This window comes from Montipora foliosa, chromosome 13, assembly GCF_036669935.1.
Source record: "Montipora foliosa isolate CH-2021 chromosome 13, ASM3666993v2, whole genome shotgun sequence".
NCBI lineage: Eukaryota > Metazoa > Cnidaria > Anthozoa > Scleractinia > Acroporidae > Montipora > Montipora foliosa.
The window spans coordinates 29,756,873-29,780,073 of record NC_090881.1 but is presented as its reverse complement, the minus strand read 5'-3'; the positions used below and the strand labels follow the sequence as shown (position 1 = coordinate 29,780,073).

At 39.4% G+C, this 23,201-nt stretch overlaps 3 protein-coding genes and 1 long non-coding RNA gene across 5 annotated transcripts in view; 3 read left to right on the top strand and 1 right to left on the bottom strand.

Annotated features, from left to right (window-relative positions):
* The first annotated feature begins 340 nt into the window (after positions 1-340).
* On the top strand, positions 341-2,348 carry LOC137982201 (coiled-coil domain-containing protein 160 homolog). The gene has a single exon (XM_068829268.1). The coding sequence runs from the start codon at positions 477-479 to the stop codon at positions 1,419-1,421; it is 945 nt and encodes a 314-aa protein (XP_068685369.1). The 5' UTR covers positions 341-476; the 3' UTR covers positions 1,422-2,348.
* A 950-nt stretch (positions 2,349-3,298) lies between these two features.
* Positions 3,299-16,695, top strand: LOC137982200 (ankyrin repeat and MYND domain-containing protein 1-like). Its single transcript, XM_068829267.1, has 13 exons — positions 3,299-3,706; positions 4,691-4,837; positions 5,135-5,620; positions 6,971-7,722; positions 7,837-8,008; positions 8,128-8,307; positions 8,437-8,544; positions 9,301-9,432; positions 10,903-11,010; positions 11,413-11,584; positions 12,515-12,762; positions 12,859-13,237; positions 14,318-16,695. Exons 1-13 carry the CDS (start codon positions 3,413-3,415, stop codon positions 14,527-14,529), a joined length of 3,390 nt encoding a protein of 1,129 aa, XP_068685368.1. The 5' UTR covers positions 3,299-3,412; the 3' UTR covers positions 14,530-16,695.
* Positions 16,696-17,048: 353 nt separating this feature from the next.
* LOC137982186 (uncharacterized) overlaps positions 17,049-23,201 on the top strand; it is a 6,952-nt gene continuing 799 nt past the window's right edge. Inside the window, exons 1-2 of the long non-coding RNA XR_011118630.1 lie at positions 17,049-17,537; positions 18,116-18,245. This is a non-coding gene — a long non-coding RNA (uncharacterized lncRNA). The remainder of the gene's footprint in view (positions 17,538-18,115; positions 18,246-23,201) is intronic.
* LOC137982183 (WD repeat and FYVE domain-containing protein 2-like) overlaps positions 20,169-23,201 on the bottom strand; it is a 14,516-nt gene continuing 11,483 nt past the window's right edge. For both annotated transcript variants that reach the window (XM_068829248.1, XM_068829249.1), the window contains exons 10-12: positions 22,873-23,003; positions 21,312-21,420; positions 20,169-21,088 (exon numbers count right to left, since the gene is read on the bottom strand). In XM_068829248.1, the coding sequence (XP_068685349.1) occupies positions 21,056-21,088; positions 21,312-21,420; positions 22,873-23,003 (273 nt within the window). In that variant the 3' untranslated portion in view covers positions 20,169-21,055. The remainder of the gene's footprint in view (positions 21,089-21,311; positions 21,421-22,872; positions 23,004-23,201) is intronic.

The following is a 23,201-nucleotide window of genomic DNA, read 5'->3' as shown; positions in this document are numbered from 1 at the left end:
TGGTGGTTAAGTCTAGTACTTGATTTTAAAATGGTTAGCTTTCTCATAAGCTTTGGTAACCGACATTTTCTCTTTTTTAAACTTGTTTCTTAGCCTTTAATAATACACGTTTACAGCGGCATTCGGAAGAAAAAATATATTGACATATTTTTAAAAACAATTTATGGCAGTTAGCGATGCGGTAGTCTGGTGGTTAAGTAAAAGGGTTAATAATCGAAAATTCCCAGGTTCGAGTCCAGCGAGTTCGGATTTTAAAAAAAATATATATATATATATTCATTTCCCATAATGCCTATCAAGCACTAAGCATCCTAAATTGACGATAACAGTCAATATTTAGAGAAACTTAGAAATAGTAATTGTCGATGATAGTCATTTCAGAGTTAGAGGATGGGTTGAACCCAGGCACATTGCATCCAGGGATCCAGGATATCTCGATTTAGATCCATTCCTCCTCTCCTGCACTGATATTCAAGATGGCGGATCACTGGGTAGCAGAGGTTTTCCCCCCAAATTTTCAGTTCGAAACTGTCGACGAAATCCTGAAAACTCCACAAGTGCAAGACAGAGAAAAGCCGAAGAGGAATGTTTGGGGTGAAATATATCGGAAAGTGTATTGCGAGGAAGAGAAAGCTCATGGATCGAGAAATCAAGATTCTATGTCAAGACATTCAAGTCCTAAAAAGCAAACTGTTTTCGGCATCAGAATCGATAACGAAAGAAAAACAGCGAAAGAATCACAATATGAGGAAAGAAACGTGTGTATATGGAGTCAACATGAATTGAAAATGCTGCGAACATTTTTCCAAAAGGCTAAAATGCAAAATCTTAAACTGGCAGCCATGCTAGAATCAACTCAAGACGAGATCAAAGTTTGGAAAGAAAAATATAAAAAATTGGAGGAAGGAGACCAGCTTGCAAAAAGTACATTGCTTCTTCTGAAAAAGAAATATGGAAGGTTGAAAGTTAATTACAGGGCACTAAAAGATGATGTGCGAAGGTATCATGCAACTTTAAAAGTTAAAAGAGAAGACTACGAAGATCTGAAAGATGAAAAAATCGAGATTGAGCATACACTGAGTCAAACAAAATCAGAACTAAATAAAGAAAAACTAAAAAACGAGGAACTACAGGGAAGACTGGAGAGAAAGGAAAGGGAAGTGCAAGAAAACTTAAAAAATGTGGAATACTTCTTAGAGCAACAAAATCAGCTTCAAAAAGTAAAACTGCTGAAAGAAATTGACAAACTGAGAGAGGAGTTTGAAAAAGAGAAGGGAGAGAATGATTTAAATAAGAAGGCTCTGGAGCATCTGAGGTGCCATTTTGCTTCCTTACAAATGAACCAGGAAAATGTAGGAAGAACAAAAGAGATGGAGGAAAAAGTGCTGAGTGTCATAGACATTGATTACTTACCTGTCTAAATAGAGAGTAAATTGTTTTTGAATCGCTTATGACAAGAGTAAAGGGCAGAGACCAAGATTTTGAACGTTTTAGAATTTTAGTTTTTAAATAGTTTTTCCTTGAATTCTTAATAATTTTATTATTTTACAGTGCAATGCACTTTACCGTGGCCATCTAACAAACTTTCACATTTGACAACAACATGTAAATACGTCAACTCAATAACCCATGCAACTGTGTTCAACTTACAACCGTGCGAACTTTGCAAGAAGGCATTATTGTCAATTAAATTTGCACACACCGATTGGCAGATAATTTGTAAAAAACTTTGTTAGGTGACCATGGTAAGGTGCGTTGCACTGTAACTGAAACCCTGAGCTGTTATTCAATAGGCTTCTCTGTTATTGTTGTTGTTTTTTTTTCTGTAGAAGCAATAAAACGTATTAGATGCTCTCCAGGAGAGGGATGGGAACCCAATGTGAGAACCTGAGTCATTGTTTTTATTTGATAGGAATGCCCATGAAATGTCAGCAGATATCCAATGAATTCTGTAGTATCACTACACTGTCCTTCTATCCAGCTGAGCTATTAAGCCAACCAGAATTGATATCAACTGTTTGTAATAAATGGCCTTAATTTCAGTTGTCTCATCTGGATACCTTCTCTGGAGCTGTTCTGGAGAGATTCTCTTTCAGGACTAGGTGACTAGAATAGAATGTTGAAATTCACGCCAGCCATCTTGACCTCACGCTTGGTCAATAACCCATATATCCTGGTATATACGTTACTCAAACATATAGCAACTGTAGCTGCAGTGTAAAGTGTAAAAAAAGTCATTGTTGCACACATTTTTGCAACATAAGCAAATGTATAAGATGTGCCTTCTAAAAAATGTTTTCCACCTAACTACAGTATTTCTTGTGTTAAGTAGAGAATATTCCATTATTGTGTTAAGTAGAGAATATTCCATTATTAAAAAGGGTGGAATGGTATTAAATTATGGTAAATATTTTTTCAGCTAAATAAAGCTTCCCAAGATAAGTCAAATTTATCATGTATAAGAGAAGTAGGAGAGTAAGGAGGGCTAATGATCTCTCAATACGAACTCTGTTTGATGAGTTGTCTGATTAACAAATAGATGCCAAATAAATAAACAAATAAATGCCCTATGTTTAGTTTTTAAACACTTTTATCTCAAAAACGAACTTTGTGACCCCCAATTTTTATTCCTGAAAAGTAATTAGCAGGGTCAGATAAAACTCTGACCCTAACCCTAATTCTCTGCATTGGATTCAGAGCCACCTTAGCTGAAAGTGGCTATGAAATTATCTGCCCCAGAGAATTTTTATTAACTTTGCAGAGAGTTTTATCTGAGCCTGTTAATAACTTTCCAAACAAAAAAAAAAAAAAACAATTGGGGGCCACAGAGTTTGTTTTTGAGATATAAGCATTTAAAGACAAAATAAGGGGTATTTCTAGATGGCTCCTTTATTTCCATGGTGACTTATGATTTCACATCAGTGAGTGCATCTTGTTAAGGAATTATTGATGTTTCATTTGTTACCATAACTTTGCTGTTAGGTGAAACAGTTGGGTAGATTCAGACCTTTCAAATGGTACAGTTTGTTGAAATGGTTTGAGCCTTCTTAAAAAATGAAGAGGGGAAAAAACTGAGACTATATAAAGTCAACATGTGGGTATCATTCATTCTGAGCAATGCTTGTTGAGTTAAACTTTTGTACTTCCGTAATTATTTCGAATGTGTTAAACATATTTGTTGCAGAAAGCCAAAGGAGTGTTTTCTCCAATCTTCTCTCTCACACAAAACAATACAGTGCAGTTGCCCATATTTGGTGCCTTAGCAACGACTCTGAAAACAAAAATCGTTTGCATATTTGCATGATATGAGCAATCAGGGATATGAACAATACTGGGAAGTCGACTTTTGGCTTCTCCTGTTTAACTGAAGGCTGTAAATTGCGATTAATTATAAGCATTCGTGTTATAAGGTATGAAAAGCGGCACAAAGATATCCTCTTCGAATCGAGTTCTGCGATTGAACACAAGCCAATGTCGCCGGGAATACAAAAGCGGAGCTGTTTATCATGGCGAAGTTGAAGGAATTAAAAAGAGCGGCAGAGGAATTTTCAGGTGGCCGAACGGGGCTTGTTACGATGGACAATATGTTGACAATACACGGCATGGTTATGGAAAGCAGTGTTGGCCGGATGGTTCAATATATGATGGGGCTTTATTGCGGGATATGCGCCATGGTGTTGGAACGCTCTGCTGGTCTGATGGTGAGGTCAGTCACAAAACCAAGAATTACAGGCTACACAGAATCAAATTTGATGTTTGTAACATACGATAGAGTTTTTCAACCATAAGAAGATCAAAGGATGCGCTAAACTGGGTCTTTAAGCGAGTCATTTTTTTGCGAATTATTTACCTTCGTTCGATAGCCTCAGTGCACTAGAATAACAATAATAAATTGTTGAGTTGAGTGGAGTGGGGTGGGAGGGTTGGGTAGGTGGGTAGGTTAGAGAAATTCCTAACTAGTTATTAATCATTAGTGATCAATACAGATCATATTTTTGGGGAATTTGTGGGAGCATCCTTAGCACTCACTTTTTCTAATTGTCATTGCTCAATTGAGCGGTTTTCAATTGAGTGTCGAAAGTAACTAGCGAATTGCTTTGATTTTGCATTTACTTCACTCAATGATTGGTTCAAATTTCTCGTGCCATTTTTTCAACCAATCAGAAGTGAAACCAAAACCAATTGTGGCTCGCGCGTGCATATTTTCCCGTGCTTTGTGTCGGCTAAATGTAATTACTTCGAGTTTTGATTGTTTTATTGGATTGTCTCCGTCCTTTTTGATTGGCCAAAGTAATTACTTTGGTTTTGGTTTTACAACACTCAATTGAAATTTGCTCTAACATGAGTTGTTTTGTATTAATTTAACCCTTTGACACCCAAACTGGCCTAAACCGACCAGACTTAGTCTTTTACTCTGTCTAACACCAGACGATATTACTCGTCAATGGGGTACCCCTGGGAGTCAATGGGTTAAACCTTCCACTGCTTACAGACCTGTTGTACAGCTGTAGAATCCAAATTTTTCCTTTCAAACAACTTAAAGCCCTGGTCTGGGACAAACAATGTTTGACTATATCTAAACCTAACCATTCAACAAGCATAGGACTGGTGATAATGGCAGAGAAAAGTTATAACAGCTTTTTACAAATTGTTTGTGAGTGTATGATCTAAATCAGTTTCTTCCCTTCAGAGTTATGCTGGAGAGTTTTACCAGGATAGAAAACATGGTAAAGGTATTTACACTTGGCCAGATGGAACAAAATTTGAAGGTCACTTTGAGAATGACAAAAAGGAAGGATTTGGAACATTTACTTTTCCCAGTGGAAATAAATTTGAGGTATGTTATACAACTCTTTGTAATGCATTGCTCAAAATATGATAATAAAATGATCATCATTTTGATTAGCTTTAGGGGTAGGGTGGGCATTTTGAATTTGGATTGGCAGATTTGGTGCAGTTTAATCTTTTTTATTAGTTTCCGTTATAATGGCTTCCAAAAGAAATTTACTGGAGTTGAATTTACTGGAGGAGATAAAAGGCACGATTGCTATGGATCGTAAATTATTGAAGTCTTAAATCCACATGATTGTTATTGAAAGACAAATAAGTTGTTATTTTGGTTGTTTTTACACAGGGGTTGTACAGGAGAGGTGTGAGAGATGGTCCAGGAATAATGACATACTCTAATGATGAACACGATATTGGCCATTGGAATGGTGAACGTCTTATTAAACTCTGCTCTGTCATGGACAGTGCGTTTCTCTTCCAACACTATTCAAACTACAATGTCAATGCTGGAAACAATTTATCTGCTAAAGTTAGGCGCGCTAACACTGCAAAGGAGGGTACAAGAAATTCAATGCCTTCCTTACAAGACTTTGAAGAGAATGGCAACAATAAGCTGTTGTCTCAAATTCCAAATTGGTTTCCATATTCAGACATTTTGGAAGGTATTCGGGGTGATAAGGGTCCCAAAGGACCTGTTGAGAAGGCTTCAGAAGAATTTTTAAGAGCAGCAGCAGCAGGTGACTGTATTAAAGTGAGGAGTTTGATTGAAAGTGGGAGTGTTCATGTTGATGTTGCTGATAAAACTGGCTACACCGCTTTATTAGCTGCTTCAGTAAGTACAGTATGTGATTTGTAGGCAAGAACCCTACATGTATTCCCTGAAAGAGCGACTTTTGTGTGACCTTGAAAAAGTGTTCGCAATTTGTTTCAGGGACCTATGTTTGGCAAGATTCAAACAAAGCTTCTCCTTATTCACAGCAAAGTGACACATGTAAGAGCAGTAAACATTTCGATTGCCCAATCACGTTACTGCATTTCAGATGACGTCAAAGGAAAAAGGCCGATCGCTTTCCAGAAAGTTCTTAGGAGAGATGACGTTGTTTGCATCTGCATGGACATATACAAAACATGGACACCAGGTCCATGGACCACCCCTGTGGACGCGATACAATTCCGCAGTTGTAGCCCGCTTCGGATGTTTTGCTGGGATAATTTATTGAAGGAAAAGTCTAAATAATTATAACAAAGCACTTGATGTATGGTCCCTCGGGAAACTGGTTAGTTTTGTTTTCCCTCGAAAACAAAACTGTTTCCCTCCGGACAGTTCATCAAGTGTATATTTTTGCTTAGATCGTCCACATACTGTAAGTGCGAGGATCACCTCCCTTTTTCGTCGTAAGATTTTTGTGTTTGTAACTTTATAAAATGAGGGGTGGTCCACAGGGGTAGTCCATGGACCGAGTCCACAGGGGTGGTCCGTGGACCTGGGGTCCATTTTTTTTTCATGTCCCATCCACGTTTGCCAAGCCAATAAAAATTTGTGCTCGTTTTTGTTCGATAAGCCAATTCAATGTTTTGCATTTTTGTTTATGTTCTGTTTTTACATTTTCTTTTCAAGGTCATAGGAAATTTGCTCTAAGAGCTCTCAAGATCTGTGAGCAGCCTAGAGTCTTTGACAGTCTTAAGTTTTCAAATTCCTGCCAAAGACCCTAGAACATGAAGGTTATAAGATGCTTAAGCTACTTTCAAAGATTTTAAAATGATGCATTGGCGATCTTGAAAAGATATTGAAAAGATTGCAATAAAATATTGCAATAAAATTACATTAAGAATATTGGCAAGAACTGACCTCCAAAGGAATACTTTGAGAACTTTGAAATTCTTCACTATTTCTGGCGAGAAAGTTGAGGATTATTGTTCAAGATCCTTGCCATTACAAGTCAATCTGTGATGCTTCTTAAAGGTCTTCATTCTTATATTACTAAAAGATTATGAACACCGGAGATACTGTTTCGACATAGGCTTTTCAGGTCCAATGTAATTATAAGTTTAAAAATAATTTATTATTTATGATAATATTGACATGTAACTGTCCTTTTCTGTAAAGATCATGTTGTCTGTCAATTAAACATTTCACTTTGAAGCCAGAATTTTTCTTTTAACTTCTTCCTCTTTTAAAAAGGTTAACTGTCACCGAGATGTCATTAACTGCTTGCTAGACAATGGTGCAAATGTGAACAAGTTGAATGACGAGGGATTGTCAGCTCTGGCTGCCTGCCATGTTTTGTTCTACACCAAACACACATGGAAAGATAACATTGCTGAAAATATACCAGTTGAAAACTTATTTAACTGCATACAGGAAGATTTGCAAAAAGGCATTTACATACACAGGAACTATCGCCAAAGTCATTTGGTTGATGGCGTGGTGTCAGAAGCAAACACCGAATCTGAAGGTGCTAACGAAAATTCTGAGGATAAATGTCGTGAGAATTTAATTGATTGTGAGAATGACCAAATGGAGACCAATGCTCAAACTATGTACAGAATAATTGAATTAACAAGCAGAACAGTTGGAGATAAAGACACAAATAGCAATGGCATCGAGAATAGTAATTTAAATCAAAGCAGATCAGATTCAAGGAAAAATGGTTTTGTTACACGTAACACGACCAGTAATCAAGAAACTGAAAGTGTTGTTGATGGAGATAATGCCAATAACTCGAATATAGATTTGCTGATGCCATTCAGTGGTGTGTTATCACCTGATAAGTTTGGTGACAAAACTTCAGGCAAACCAAAGGTAATGGCACCCTCACTGTTCAGCATTATGAGTGTGGTGAGTAGCACAAGGCAGCCTTCAGAATCAACAGATGATGTGCTTAGTGAAAATAGCATGGAACAAAACAAGCAAGTGTTACTGGCAGTTCAGAGGTACAGTGGATCAATAATGAGTGGTTGTTTTTTTGTGTGTGTTGGTGTCCTTGTGGAGGGAAAGAAAAGTAAAAATTAATGGCATGTTTTTGTGACTTTGTAATTACGTTTCAGGCGGCCTCATCTAGAAGCCACAGTTCGTCTTTTGCTAAAGCGAGGTGCGGACCCCAATGCTTCAGCTCTTCCCATGCCAGTCCTTTTCTTTGCTGTGAAAGCTGCTGATGCTGCTGCTGTAGAAATTTTACTCCAGAAAGGAGCTGACACTTCTGCCAAGTTATCAAAGGAAGTATGAACTCATTCAAAACATTTTAATTTTTATACATATGTATAAACAAACCTTGAATATTGATAAATAGACTATAGAATGTTTCCAAACATATTTTGTTGTTTTCTTATTGTTTATAGAAGTTGGGGATAGCTCCCCTTCACATCGCGGTAGCATTGCCAGATGGCACAGGAGTGGAGATCACAGAGCTGCTTCTCAACTCTGGAGCTGATCCTAACATAAGAGATTGTGCATTTGGTTCAGAGAATAATGGACGAACACCAGCACATATAGCATGTTTGAGAGAGGATAATGATAAAGTATGACTTTTCATGTCCTAGTTTGAAGGTGTTTATTGGAGAATAACAATGCATTTTTCTCACTCTTGTTTTTTGCTGGATTATGATTTATTATAATGTTGTTGGACATATATGGGTTCTTTTTTACAGGTATCATCTGCTGTTGTAGGTCTTTTGTTGCAAAATGGAGCCAATCCTGACATATTGTGTGAGGGACATTCTGCACTATCCTTGGCAATCTTAAGTGGAAATGATATGGTAGGACATCACTGCACTGTTTCATTACATAGGATTTTGCAAAAAGTCAAGGAACTTTTGTGTCAGCATATGACTTGGCTTAATGCTTGCTTACTTTTGAAATAATACTGGCTGTTAGGGAAAGCAGAGCTCAGTTGGAAAAATGTGTGGCTTTTGGCATTACAATAATTTCAGTCCTTTCTAACTTAAAATGTCTGTTTCAAATTTAGCTTTAGTTTGGGTTACTAGTCTAAGAGCACTTAACTGCATGTACCAAAAAGACGAACCTTGACATAAGATGGGGTCAGGCCACATCGTTGGACTAATCAATTGATACGGGCTTCAGAGCTGATAGTTACTTCAAAGCACGTGAACATACCATAATTATTATCTTTTAATTTGGTTTTCCGTTATTTTACCGTTAGCAAACATTAATTTGGTTCTCTGTTATGAGGCAGGGTTGCCTAGTGGTTAGGACGCTTGACTTGAGATCCGGAGTTCCTGGGTTCAAGACTCGTTCTGACCACTCGTTTAATGTATTCCTGGTGGCCATTCCTGGTAGCCCATTTCCTGGTTCAACTTGTAAATAGCCAACTGGTTTGCTTCCGGCTAGTTGGGATTCTTAGTAGCTGTTTACATGTAGCTGTTGCTGTTGTTTTCTGTTGTTTTGTTAAATGTTTTTCATTGGCCCTGAAAAGCCTCTATGGGGAGTGGTCAATTATATGTAAGTATGTATTGTATTGTATTGTATGTATAATTTTAAAAAATATTTTATAGGCTGTTAACACTCTCCTTGAGCATGGAGTTAATCCCAGCCTTGGTCTCTCAAAAGGAGTAGGATCTGCTCTCTGTGCTGCAACATCTTTCATGGCTGAAAGAAGAAGAACACCAGCTGACAGAATAAAACTAGTGAGTTTAGGAAATGATTATCAAGCCGCGGGTACACGAGCGATTATTTGATCTCGCCGGTGATGCAATTTTTTTCTAATTTTGTCGCGTCGCCTGCGCGCGAGGGTGGCTAACACCTATGACAAATCTTGGCGTCAAATTGAAGGCCGCACGAATGGCGTACTTCAAGAGACCTGGGCCCTAAAAACAAACATTCCTCCTTTAATTTCATTGGCTAACAAGGACGGGCAAAAAGTTGCATGGGGGCTACACGGGCAACTATCTCTGTGATTTTGTCGCAAAAGTTTCAACTCTGGCGACTTTGGTGGCGCTTTGAAATAAACAACTTCTTTAGCGTGGAATGTTGTGGACTCGCGAGGCGCAACGTTTTGACCACTGATGACGAATATCGTTGTCGATTTTAGCAATAGAGGACGTTTTCCGTTTTTCCATAGCCTCATCTAAACACGAGGGGAAGTTGGGAGAGTTGAGAGTTGAGAGACTGCGTCTCGGGTTTGCATAACTGTCTCGTATTCTCCCAACTCCCCTTCGTGTTTAGATGAGTCTATGGAAACACGGAAAAAAGTCCTCTATTGCTTTTATAAAATATTTCTCAATGATAATTCGACAAATAAAGGAAAATGTTGGTTTTTTTACTTCAAGATAGAAACAGAGTTTCTTGATACACGCTCATATTTCCTACCAGCCAATCAAAACGTGCGTCTGACAACACATAACCAAACAAAATTCGTGTGATGTCACAGCCTTGTGTCCATACTCTCATCTAAACACAGTTATTGACCAATGAGAGTGCGCGTATTATCCTAATTATTTTATAAAAGAGTACAGAGATTTACTCGAATCAGTGCCGTCCCCGGACAAGCGCCGCCCTCGAATAACCGCCGCATTTGGGACAAAAAAGCAAATAAGCACCGCGGTCCCAATGCGGCGCTTGCTCGAGGAATTTCGGCAAATTAAAGAAACACTACAAAGTAACTCCAACACAGCATGGGGAATTTCTTTGAATCAAAACCGATGTCCTCAGGCAGTTCAAAGTGATTGTATTTCGCTGCTCGTCCATTAAGTAAAATGCCGTAAGAGTCAAATGGTGACTATCAAAAGACGTTTCTGTTAAACTCCGCACAGAAATAATTCTGTGTAGCGTCCAGTTTTTGAATAAGTGCCGCTTTCCAATAAGCCCCGCATTTGAGGCGCGAAAAATTAAATAAGCGCCGCATCTTCTCCGAGTAAATATCGTAATGTTGTGTAATGTCCGGGGAAAGAATTGTTCCTTCAGCAGTGAAAATTGTTCTTTAGAACATTAGTTTTTGTTTGTAACCATACTCCTAAAAAAACATAACTTTATAGCTGAGTAAGCGTGGAGCAGGTGTGATGCATGTGACACCTTGAGATAACGTGAGAACTAAGTTTGACTGAGGTTGATACGGTTCAAGAGAAAGGCTGACTGACTTTTTTCTCAATTTTTTGAAGATAAACAAGTTGATGAGAGCCGGAGCAAATATTCTATCCCCAATAACTGTTAACCTCAAGTACCCTCCTGGAACTGTGGTTGACTATGCTTACAATGTGTTTTATCAGGTAAATCATTACTTTTCTTCATTTCCTTTCTTTGGAGACTTTCACATTAATTATCATGACGTCAAATTGTGGTCATGGATTAAGAAGTTCACGCAGGGTTTTTGATCGATCTGCATATAGAAAGTGAGGGGATTGTTGTTGTAGGTCGCTATTGGTTTTACATGTATTTGTCCGTTCTGAGTATCTCAACTTCTTTGAATCTTTCTTCATTATTTCCTGAAGAATAAACACAAAAACTCCCAGAGTGGAATCTAAGTGGCCATGCTAACTGGCGAGTACTAGCAGATCATGTTTAAAAGATATGTCAAGGGTTTACCATGGCAAACAGCATTCATACTTCGTTCTTCATCTCAAAGCTAATGACCGTTTATTTTCATTTATTTTTTAATTAACACACACTAGGATCGCAAGATCGCCCACACCCCGTACCATGCCCTCTCAGCGACTGAGCGTGACTGTTACAATGCCCGTCGGGAAATGTTAGATCATCTGGGAGATTTGTTGCGCACGCAGGTGTTAAAGAAAGAGAAAGAACTCATCGACAAACAGATAAAAGAAGCTGAGAAACAAACAGGTGAGCGACGTTTTCGAATCATTGCGTTGGTCCTGACAGACCTTTATTTTCTTAATGAATGTAAAGACAAAGCTAAAAAAGTTCCCTTCTTTAATTAACTAAGGCAGATCGGAGCCCATCACCCTGCTAAGACCTAAAATAATAATTTGTGGTAGAGCCGGATACAACTCATCGTCAACGAATGTAATTCCTATGCAGGCACTTTCCCTGAGAACGAAAATAAGTTGAGCCTGGCTTTCACTCGAGACGCAATGAACAATCATAAACCCAAGAGCACTTATTTTACTGTGAAAAAGTGCTTGACGCGTTCGCTCGTATTGTGCAAGCAAGCAAGTTGTTCAATATGAAGATTCCACTTTCAGCGCGGGTTCCTGTTGTCAAACCAAAATGGCGGAACCTGTCGCAACTATCGAGAACAAAGTGAGAACAAAGTAGCGGCCAAAATGGGGATGGCGAAAGGTAAAGTTAAGTTGAATGGCGGAGTTGTTGATCCTTTCATGTACCACTACCGCAAGTGGAACACATGATAAAGTCACATAATGGACATCATGATATGGCATTGTTAATTTAGTTAAATTTGCTCAAAATGCCGGCGAATACTAGGGAAGCCTTTGTCCCTGCCTCGTGTACTTGCCTGCCTTACTGTCACTTGACACGAATCTCTCGAGCTCGAGTCTCGAGTGAAAAGCTCGCTTAAAAGGGGCATAAAATAAAAGGCCATTTGCATCGTGTCATCTTTGCTACCAAGACTGGAGTGCTTTGAGTGTCTTCTGTTCACAGACAAATTGAATGTTCTGTTTCCAGGAGAGTAGAGGAAAATATGAAAGAGCATTTTGGGGTTGGTAATAAAATGCTGCTTTCATGCAAATATCCAATGGTAGGTAGCCTTGAGTCTATTTAAACGTACTTCTTACTTTGCGTATTTTTCAGATGAAGAGAAACTCGAAGTAACCTCTCTGTCAGCTTTTGGTGATCTGAAATCACCGGAAAAACCTTCTTTGCTGAGACCAGATAAAGAGCCCATTCCTGATGGAAAAAACGACAAGTTGAGGTTCAGCCGTGTTAGCTTCCGACTTGAAAACGAGGTCGTTGGAGGTGATGAAATTGAGGCCATAGTGGGTCATGAAGTCAGCGCTGTTCATCGCCTTAACGACAATTATCATGGCAGCGATAACGAGGTACATGTAGGCTTCTCAAATTTCTTTTTCGCTCTGTCGCCTGTGGAACAAGAGAGCTATAAATTTAGTAACTTACTTTGCTTTTGACTTTGCCAGGAAGAGAAAAGAGACATAACGACCGAAATTCCATCAACTGCTGAGACTAGCAAAACAAGCACTCCTTCCTTTGGACGCAGTGCTTTTGAGCAGTCTACGAGTAAACCTTCATCTCCAGGTCGAGACGAGCACTGTGGATTACGTATTGCTGTAACCAAAGCCGCTGATCATATGAGTATCTCCGCATTGGCGACGCAGTCTTTAAAGCAGCGACAGCAGGTGATGAAAAACCGCTTTCGGTACTGCTACGAGTGCGGGCGCTCGATTGCAATCCGCCTTTCTGCTTGCACAAGATGCAAAGAAGTGTTTTACTGCAGTAAATCCTGCAAGTTGAAGGCATGGAATGCAAGGCATAGGGAGGAATGTGTTAGATTGACAGGTAAGACTCTAGGGGCTTAATCAAACTCATCCATTTTGATAAACATTAAACAATGTTCTGAACGAATCTCTGGATTCTAATTAGTTTGATTAATGTTCAGTTTCAAAATTCAGTGGAGCCCTAAGTAAGGATTGGAACAATCTACTCACGGACGTTATTGAATCTTGGGACATTGAAGCTATTAGAGGCCACTTTTCAAAGAAACTATTGGGGGATGACTCTATTTATTTTAAATAATTATATATATTTTATTATTATTTATTTATTTACTATTTTTTATTTTTAACATCGACGGTGATGGGTAATACCCTTTGTGGATTGTTAATTTAGATTTAGATTTAGTAATATCAATTCTCAAATACAATCAATGGAAACTGTTGTGTTTGGTACAAAGCGGGTTGAAAGTTAACGAGTTCAGTGGTACTTCTCAAAGTTTTGGCGACTTGATACGAAGTTCCAGGGTAAGGCTTGACTCGTGCACTCGGCTTAAAAATTGAGAAATTTACATTTAATGATCGGAGTGTAACTTAAAGTTCTTGAAGTTCCACTTGTGTCCAGAAATGTAGGTAATGGCGAAAATCGAGGATTTGGCGAAATTCTTCTAAATCCTCCACATGTCGTCCTCTGTGCGAAATTTCGCCAATTCTGTCATTTTTGCCAAATATCTTGCATTTCTGGACATATCTCATAATTCACTTAATTTATCTGAATGTTAGCCCTAGAAATAGAAACGGGCCCACACCCAGTCCGCCGAGTTGTGCTCTGTCCTTGCGTAGTCCCGTTTCCATTACCCGAGCTAACGCTCAGGTGAATTTGGTTTTATCAAACGTGTTGATAAAGGTCGAATTACCATTGTGAACGATTTGGAAGGCTGACGTTTTGAGCGTTAGCCCTTCGTCAGAGCGAATGGTACATACAGCACTTTAGTTTGTACAATGATAGTTAATTATGTTTAATTAAGTGCTACACAACGTTTGAAAAAACATACCTCTCTTTCGTTCTCAAAGATTGAAGTGGCCCTCTTATATATGATCAATGGCCGTATAATTTTTCCCATTATTCTTTTTTCTCTGTTCTCAGGTGGTATCAAGACGTCTTCCAGTCGCAGAGCAGAAAGCCCTACTCCAACCACAGACCCTGATGGCTCTCCGCCCCTTTCAACCACTCCAACAGGCTCTCACAGAAAGACGCCTTCTCGCGCAAGGGTTGAAAAGACGCGGAAAGTTCAGGTCGGTTCCTCGCGCGCATCCAAACGGAGCAATGCATCTAGTGGGACAAAAGTGAAAAAATGACGCTAATGTTAGGGTGTTGAAGAAGCGAAGAAGAAGAAGGAAAAAAAATAAGCCAGAGGCCGCTTTTTGCGACTACAACAGAAGTATCGACGTTCGAGTGGTATTTCGAAAGCTGGAAATCTCTGCTGGCTCCCCCTTCTTGTCTGGTCCTTTCAAAACTGTTCTGTAGATGCGCGGTGATATGTCCTGAACCCGTGAGAGTGCAAGGTCCTTATGGTTTTGTGATCATCCGTTTACTTATCACTCTGTGAATCTGTTGTTCTACTGAAGCACGTTTGCTTACCACTATTGAGGTTGTTTATCTTGGCTGAGAGATTTCTGTTTAGCAGATGAGCTTGCAAAACGTTGGCCGTGTAGCACTTATATTGCAACAGACTGAGACAGTGATATGCGGATTGCATCCATGAGTGACTTGGTTCGGGTTGTGGTTGTGATTGTGAGTTCGAGGATTAGAGTTGACTTTTGCTCAAAATGCATGTATAGCGAGCTCGATCGGGCCCTTTAAACTTAACTTAGGGTTACGTTTAGACGACCTTCATGTGAAAGCATGGGACCTTGCACGTCAAATGACCGGTCGGTGCTTGGCCTATAATGCATCCGTCATTTTAAATTCCGGTCCGCGACCCCCAGGACATGATGGGGATTTCCAAACATAAGTTTATGCATTTGTAAGCGGGTTAGATATTTACGCCTGAGATATGAGGAATCCCAATTTAATGTCGCCAGCCATTCCGTCCTCAAACGCCTTCTCTAGAATACAAATTAGTTGCGACAGCCTCTTTTGCATGGATGCAAATTAAAGGAATGGATCCCTCGTAAAAGGTATGGATCGCACAACAAAACCTTAGTTTAGCTTAAGTTGCCCCGAAACCGACTGGATTCGAAGGCCCAAAAATTCGTATCAGACCCAAAAGCTTGTTGGCCTTAGACCAAATGGTAATATTGTTGTAGTTCTAAGATATCTAATTTAATGTTTCGGCATTTGTTGTAATAGACGTTTTCGTTAACATGTTATTTAACAATTATTCGCTGAAGGCGAGGTGAATATCAGTGAATAAAAGCCTTCGTCTCGGTTTTTATTCACCGAGCCTGAGGCCCCCAAGGGGGCGTCTGATGTTGCTTTGTCGCTCATTTTCCAGCCCACGTGTCGCCTATTTGGCAAAAAGACAAATGTCGCTGTCGTTTTTTCCCTGCAATACAATTGTCGCTGTCGCTTTTTCGCTAGAATACAAATGTTGGCTAAACGTGCTTAATTTTTGCGTCCTGTAATTTTGTTTAATTTAAATAGTAAAAACTTCCTTCTTTTTGTAGCGATCAACTACTACTGAGATCACCATTACTATAGTTAGCCATTACTGAGAAAGCCAGAGATAGACTTTTGAACGGTTTTGGTGATCTTAGCGACCTTAACGGGCTTAGCCACAGGAGCCTCATTATGACACCAACATGTGTTTTTCTGGAAGAGAAACACTTTCAAGATTTGCTAACCACTATAATTAGTTTGTAGAACAGTTTCTGCTGCGACCTTTGGCGCTCATTCTCGGTCTCTGACCCCACAGGAAAATAAAATGGCTGACAGTTTGGAAGTTATTACTGTGGCAGAGTTTGCTGACTGGTTACAGTCATTGCACATCACGCCTCTGGCATGCAAAAGAGAAAACAGTTTATTCCCCACCTTTTAAGGCCCGCCCGCCAGAATTGATCAGAAATTTTGTAAAATTCTGGGCTGTAAACCCTGGCTTACACAATTCGTGGATTCCACATGACGTCACGGCCGCCATGTTGGTGTCCCCAAACAATGAAATGGCGGCCATGTTGGTGTCCCGATCCAATCCTCCGGGAATTGAAAGCTATTATTATGCTAACGTCTTCTTTTGTTTTCGTTGAAAAACATGGCTGTTGATCACGTGAGTGAAACCCAAGAATTCTTATAAAGTAGTTTTGGGTGGGCTTATAACTTTGTGGGGGAGATGTGTAGGGGGATGGAGAGGGGCTATAAGCGGATATGAGCTACGGAAGTGTTTATACGGTTTAAGCCCTCGCAATATTAATTATTAATTGCTGGCATTGCTAGACAAGGAAGACCGTCAAAACCCTCTCTGTAATTATTAGTCAGTAATTACTGGTAAACAGTGTCAGACAACTTACCTTTTCTTTCTTTACCCTTGCAGCTCTTTTTGTCCTTCTTTTCGCTTTTTTTGAGAATGATGTGAAAACGAGCTACGGAAGTGTTTATACGGTCATCGAAATACGTAAAAATCAAGCAACAATTAAGCCCTCGCATTATTAATTATTAATTGCTGTCATTGCTGTCCCTTTAAATGCAAGCGAAGGACGTCAAAACCCTCTTTAGTAACAGTGTCAGACAACTTAACCAAATTTTTGTATACTACTTCCCCACCGACGCAGCACCACAGTTTCTTTAGAAACTACCCCTTCTTTCCTTTCTTTCCCCTTGTGGCCCTTTTTGTCCTTACTTTTGCTTTTTTTGAGAATGCTGTAACTGCTGTGCGATTTTTTTTAGTGTTTTCCCATTTCACGTACTCCACGTTAGCAAAAAGCGCCAGAAAAACAGCACAGACGCGATAAAAGTCATCGAGTTACAGAGAATCATGACTGAGGTGACTACGTGTCGGCCTTTGTACCAAAAAAGGAAATAAGAGACATAAGACGCTCACTGCATAACAAGTGCGTCAAGTGTTGAATGATGGGTTTTTTAATATATCTTAATTTGCACAAGAAATATACATGTAGCAACACCAACAGAAGAGAAGATTTAGAGTCATGCTGGCCTGGTCGGTCATGTCGCTGTCGAAATAACAAAGTGAAAAGATGTCGCTTTGTCGAAGTTAAAAATGGATTGTCGCTGCCGCAAATTGTCCCTTTTTTTCAGTCCGTCAGGTTCTGTCGGCTGTCGGTTTTCTGGAACAAGATTGTCGCTACATTTTTTGCAATTTTGGAGCGATGTCACTTGTCGCCAAGAACCCTTGGAAGGCCTCGTTGCATAGGTGATTATTTGAAAAATGTGCATTTTTAGTGCTGCGAATCCACGGTTTTTTGTTTTTTTTTCTACGGCGGTAAAGGCAAGTGGGAAAGGCAGCGACCAACCCGCTCGAAGGGGTCAATGTCGATAGCAGAGTGTTTCTTCGACAAAACGACTTGCAGCCATTTTCGGTCAGTGTAAAACGTAGACTGCAGGGGTAAAATGCAGACTGAGGTTATAACGTAACTGTTGAAAAAGCCCAAATCCCTTAGAAATGCTAACCTTAGGCCTAATTAGGCCTAAAACAATATTTAGGCTTAACTGTTATCATTTCTAATGGGTTTGGGCTTTTTCAACAGTTACGCTATAACCTCAGTCTGCATTTTACCCCTGCAGTCTGCGTTTTACACTGACCGAAAATGGCTGCACTTTACCTCCGGTCTGCAGTCTGCGTTTTACACTGACCGCAGCCATTTTGAAAAAACCGCTTGGGTCATTATCGCTTAATAATTACCTCATTTGCATCCAATCAGCGCAGAGAATTCCAATAATCACTTATGTAATTATACTAATTGATTTTATTATTGTCATTTTAAATATCAGTCTCTTCTCCACAAGCAAACAACTGACGGCGATAAAGGCAAGTGGTAAAGGCAGCGACCAACCTGCTCGAATGGGTCAATGTCGATAGCAGAGTGTTTCTTCTACAGCGCATGGCAGCATGATAGAAAAGGTTCATTATGTAGTGAAGTTTAGTGAAGTGAGCAAAGAAGCTTGAAATTAACATCCAGGCTTGAAGGGGACTGGTACCTACAGTAGGCTTCTGTCATATGTGGGTTGAGTTTGTTGGTTATCTACTCTTCTCCGATAGGTTTTCTCCGGGTCATGCGGTTTTCCCCTCTCCTCAAAAATCAACGTTTGATTTGATTTCAGTTTACGGTGTCCCCAATTAGTACTACAGCGCTAAAAGACTACACACTTTAAAGCTCCTTTCCTCTTCTTTGCAACTTCTTAGTTGCTCACTTCACTGCGACGATCACACTCACATCATAACATTTTAATAGCTATGATGCAGCTTTTCGACTTACAAACAAGTTCAGTTCCTTCATGTTAAATCCGCGCTGTTGTCCTAGTTTCTGTGGACGCAAGCTGTTAAATCACCGCTTAATATCCCGGTCAAACAGACATTTTGTTAATTTCCCCGCCCCCAAGGGCCAACGCATGGTAAAATAGGCGTTAAATCCCCGTCATGTTCCGGGGGTTGGGGTTTGGGACCGGGATTTCAAATGACTGGCCATTATAGACATCGCACGGACCGGTTGTTTGACGTGCAAGGTCCCGTGTTTTCACTTGCACTTGTATCAGCTATGAGTACGCTTCACTTTAGGGTGTGTTCGATTGACCCTATTCCGGAATAAGAATACGTGGAGTGATGACTTAATGAAGGTATGTTTGGCGTTTTGAAGCAACAAAGATAATAAAGTTATGATTATAACAGAATTTTAAAAGGTGTTCGACAATTTTAATGCGAATCTCCGTGAAAATGAAGTATTACTAACTTCTTTTCCATGTATTCCAATTCCGGAATGTGGTCAATCGAACGCAACCTAAGGAGCTCGAAAGGTTTTCCCACAGCGTATACAAGGCAGAACAATACAACATCCAAATTATATGGTTTTCAGTAAACGAAACAAATTACAGGTATCTTATGACAGGATCGTGAAATTATCGTTATTTTGAGCTTTCATTTTAAGCAAAAGATGCAACACTTTGCAAGAAGTAAATATGGACCGCTTCCCACCAAAACAACATGGCGGACGTTTAATGACATGGATCGCGCTCTGACTGGTCCATTTCTTTCATGTGGTACTAATCCGGCCGTGTGATTAGCTAAGAGCTTTATTTAACAATGATTCCATGATCGCGCTTTGGATATGAGAAGGTAAATAGCCAACCATGCGCGTAGCGCCGAGTTGGCCAGAACCGATCTCGACTGGAAGAATTGTTTTATTAAATTTCATCTAATTCTGAACTTGTCAGATGTTTTGTCCCGGCAATTTTGCCTCCGGCAAACATTTTTCAGCAAGGCAACACTTGACTCAACCAGTTTCCATATCACGCCATATGGTGCGTGAGTTGATAACCGAGATTGCGTGAACCAATCAGAGAGCTAGAAACGCAATATCCGACGTCGAAATTTTAATAAAAACAAGGTATACTACTGGTTAGCAAAAGCGCAAATGCGTTCAGCTTTCCAGAGGTTGTCGCAATGAATGCTAATGTGTACAGCAAAGTTGTTCCAGAGCCTCATTTTCGCAAGACACACATCCTCACATCCAGGTTCTCTTCTTATCACCTGCATTTATCAAAACGGTTGTATTTCGGTGGTAAGAGGATTCGAACCACGTTTTCAGACCTAATTTTGCCTTTTCTATGGAACCAGATCAGGCGGACCAAAGTTCCAGATCCAAAACGTTTTCGGAACTTTTGAAAAAATGGGAGGATGAATAGAATAGAGGTCTTGAACACGAGGTTGCATATCTGTCATTTCAAATGTCCCGAGGGGACATAAAATATAATATTGCTATGCAAGCTATCGCTTCAGTCAAGGTATGGGAACGCTGTTTCATGTGAACAGGTCGAAGCAGTGACAAGGTCTATTTGATCCTGTTTCTATTTAGAATTAACCTGGATCATAAGTCCGAAGTAACAAATTACTAACTAATGTTTAATTCTAGTAAACTGCCTTAAAGCTACAATAGTTTATTGATCTCTTCAAAGCTCATTAATACAAAGTTCGAAAAACTAACTCTTCTTATGAAATAAAATTCGCACCATTAAGAAACAGTCATGTACGGGCAGGGGTATTTTGCAAAACGCAGAATGGTTAGCTTTCAATAATGGTAGTGCTTCTCTGCAGCAATTAGGTCTAAGCGCCGATTTCTAACATGGTTAACTTTTAGTTGTCGTTGCGTATTATGTACAGTTATTACCGTCAAATACCGTTTTATAACGTTCGGTGTTTGGTATTCAAAGTTCGGCGTTCTGCAAAATACCTCTGCCGGTCATGTACGAAACTTTCCAGTGGAAAATAAAAAAACGAAAACAAATCAAGTTGCAATGAGCTAAGCAGACATTCAGTATAGGTGATCTAGTTTTTAAACAAATTGAGAACATCGTAAAAATTAACTTGAAGGCAGTAAAACGATAGCTGTACTGTTTAGTAAACAGGAAAATATTACAATAATCTGATAAAGAAACAAACAAACAAACAAAAAAAGATTAGGGCAGATTGCAGAGCACCCAAATATATCAAGCATCATCACTTCATTTGTATTGGCCGTCAGCGGATAAACGAAATCCCTCCTCATTCTGATTCTTGCTTTTAGGGAGTTGCCTTTCAAAAGAGGCCTTCATTCCGCTATTGTTTTCCTTTCTCATCGATTTTCTTCACTGAAGAATAGCTGGTCTCGACCTTGTTTCTTCTGCAGTGTTATTTCATTTTGTCAGTGTCTTCTGAATGTATGTTGTGGCTGCTTTGCCTTAAGATAACAGAATCGCTTTGACATCCCAAATCTGAAATAACGAAAATTAAACGAAGTTATTCGCCGATAAGAATGAGGTGGCTCTAACTCGCAGAACAAACAAACGAACGAATGATTGCCGACCGAAGGGAGGGAAGTCCCTCACGCCCCATGGTGGCGGTTTAAGAGACCCCCTGGAGCGAGGGTTTGGGAGGGAGGGAAAACAGACAGATAAGTTGACTGACCAGGCGGACTAACCAGAGCTAGTAACTTACCTTAACAATCCTATCGCCACCACAGGTCAGTAATCTTCCTTTCGTTAAGTCTAAGTGCATTGAACGTGTTGTGTGTTTTGCATCATGAAAATCAGAAAGAGGTAATCGTCTAAAATAACGACAACAAAGTAAATGAATAAATACTGCAAACAATAGATAAAAGAGGAGGGGAGGTCGATATGGCTTGGGGGAAAAGGATTGGCAGATTGGTGGAAACACTTGCATTCCACCAATGTGACAGGGGCACCCAACGAGAATATAGTTTAAAACCACTTAGACATAGCATTGTTAAACGTATTTTAGTATTTAAACGGTAGATAGAGGCATATTTTTATCCCCTAAAAATCTTTCATCTGTTCGGATTTCCTAGCTGAAAGTCTAGTGATCCGAAAATTATAGGGATCAAAACTTACTTTGTCGAAAATTTCAGCCAAAAAAAAGGCTCCCGAAAATTCTAGGTGAGCCTTTTAAGGTAAAAATCCGTTAAAAATGGGCAATTATACCATCTTTTAGATGTTCGAAAATCCTAGGACAGGCAGGCAAGCAAGAAATTTTACAACAAATGTTTCGAAAATTCTAGATCTCAAATCGTCGTCCGAACACATATTTTCCAAAAATTGACGTTGGGTGCCACTGATGTGAGCTGGGTCCACTTCATAAGTGGGTTGAGTTTGGTAGTTTTCTAGTTTTTCTCTGGGTATTCTTGTTTTCCCCTCTCATCGACAACTAACAACAGATTCAATCTGCTTTTACTTAATGTGATTTAATTCACAGTCCTTCCAATTAGTAATGCACATTAAGCTTAAGACTGTAAACAAAGTGATGATGATGATGATGATGATTATGATGCTTATTTTTCCATACAAAGCTCAAATTATAACTGAGGTCTACCTGTGACCTCAACACCTCATTTCTATTGACTGTTTAACTCTTACATCAAAGGTAAAATTCTACAATTTCATTCAGTGACAAATTTCAGTTTTGATTTATTTTCAATTATTTTGATAACATGCCTCTTAATGACTTTGTTCCATAGCCGAGGATCAATTTTGGCTCATCAACAGCAGCATTAGTTTATTTCTCACAAAAAGAAACAATATACACTTAATGTATGGTCTCGAGGAAAACAGTTAGTTTTATTTTGCCGAGAGTCCTCATGTTTCCTGAGACGAAGTCGAGGGAAACATCAGGACTCGAGGGAAAACAAAACTAACTAGTTTCCCGAGGGACCAGACATTTAGTGCTTTGTTATATATTTAGACTTTTCCTGCAACAATTGCAGCAAAACATCTGGAGCGGGCAACAACTGCGGAATTGTATCCCGGCCGGGATACATTTGAATTTGATCAGGGCCACGTGACCAAGAATCAACCAATCACAGTGCTCGTTTTGTTGAGCGAAAGTCTAGGTATATAATGATACATTTTATTGCCTTCACTGAAAGCAGCAAGGTAAGGACAACCAACCCATGATACCAAAATATCAGCCCATCAGACTTGTTGAGTTGTTAATCATTCCCAACAGATTATGTGGGTACTACAAAAAAACATGTACAGCTTACTCATCATCTGTGATGGAGTCGTAACATTCAACACACATACGAACTGAATTTTCAAAGCCCATAATAGGATATGTTGACTCTTTGCCACCACACTCGCTACACACTGCTCTGCCACATTTTCGACAATGGTGCTGAAAACAAAGGACTAAATATTGTCAACGTAAAATAGAAATTTAAGAACCTTGTTGAATGAAATAGCACTTCGATGTACATGTATTGCTGTTTTTCTCTTAATTGAGGCACCCTGCACTACTTAGAGATGGTAAAGCTCATTGGTGCAAAATTATATGCAGAGGAAGAGCTACAGAGATTTATATTTAAAAAAAATT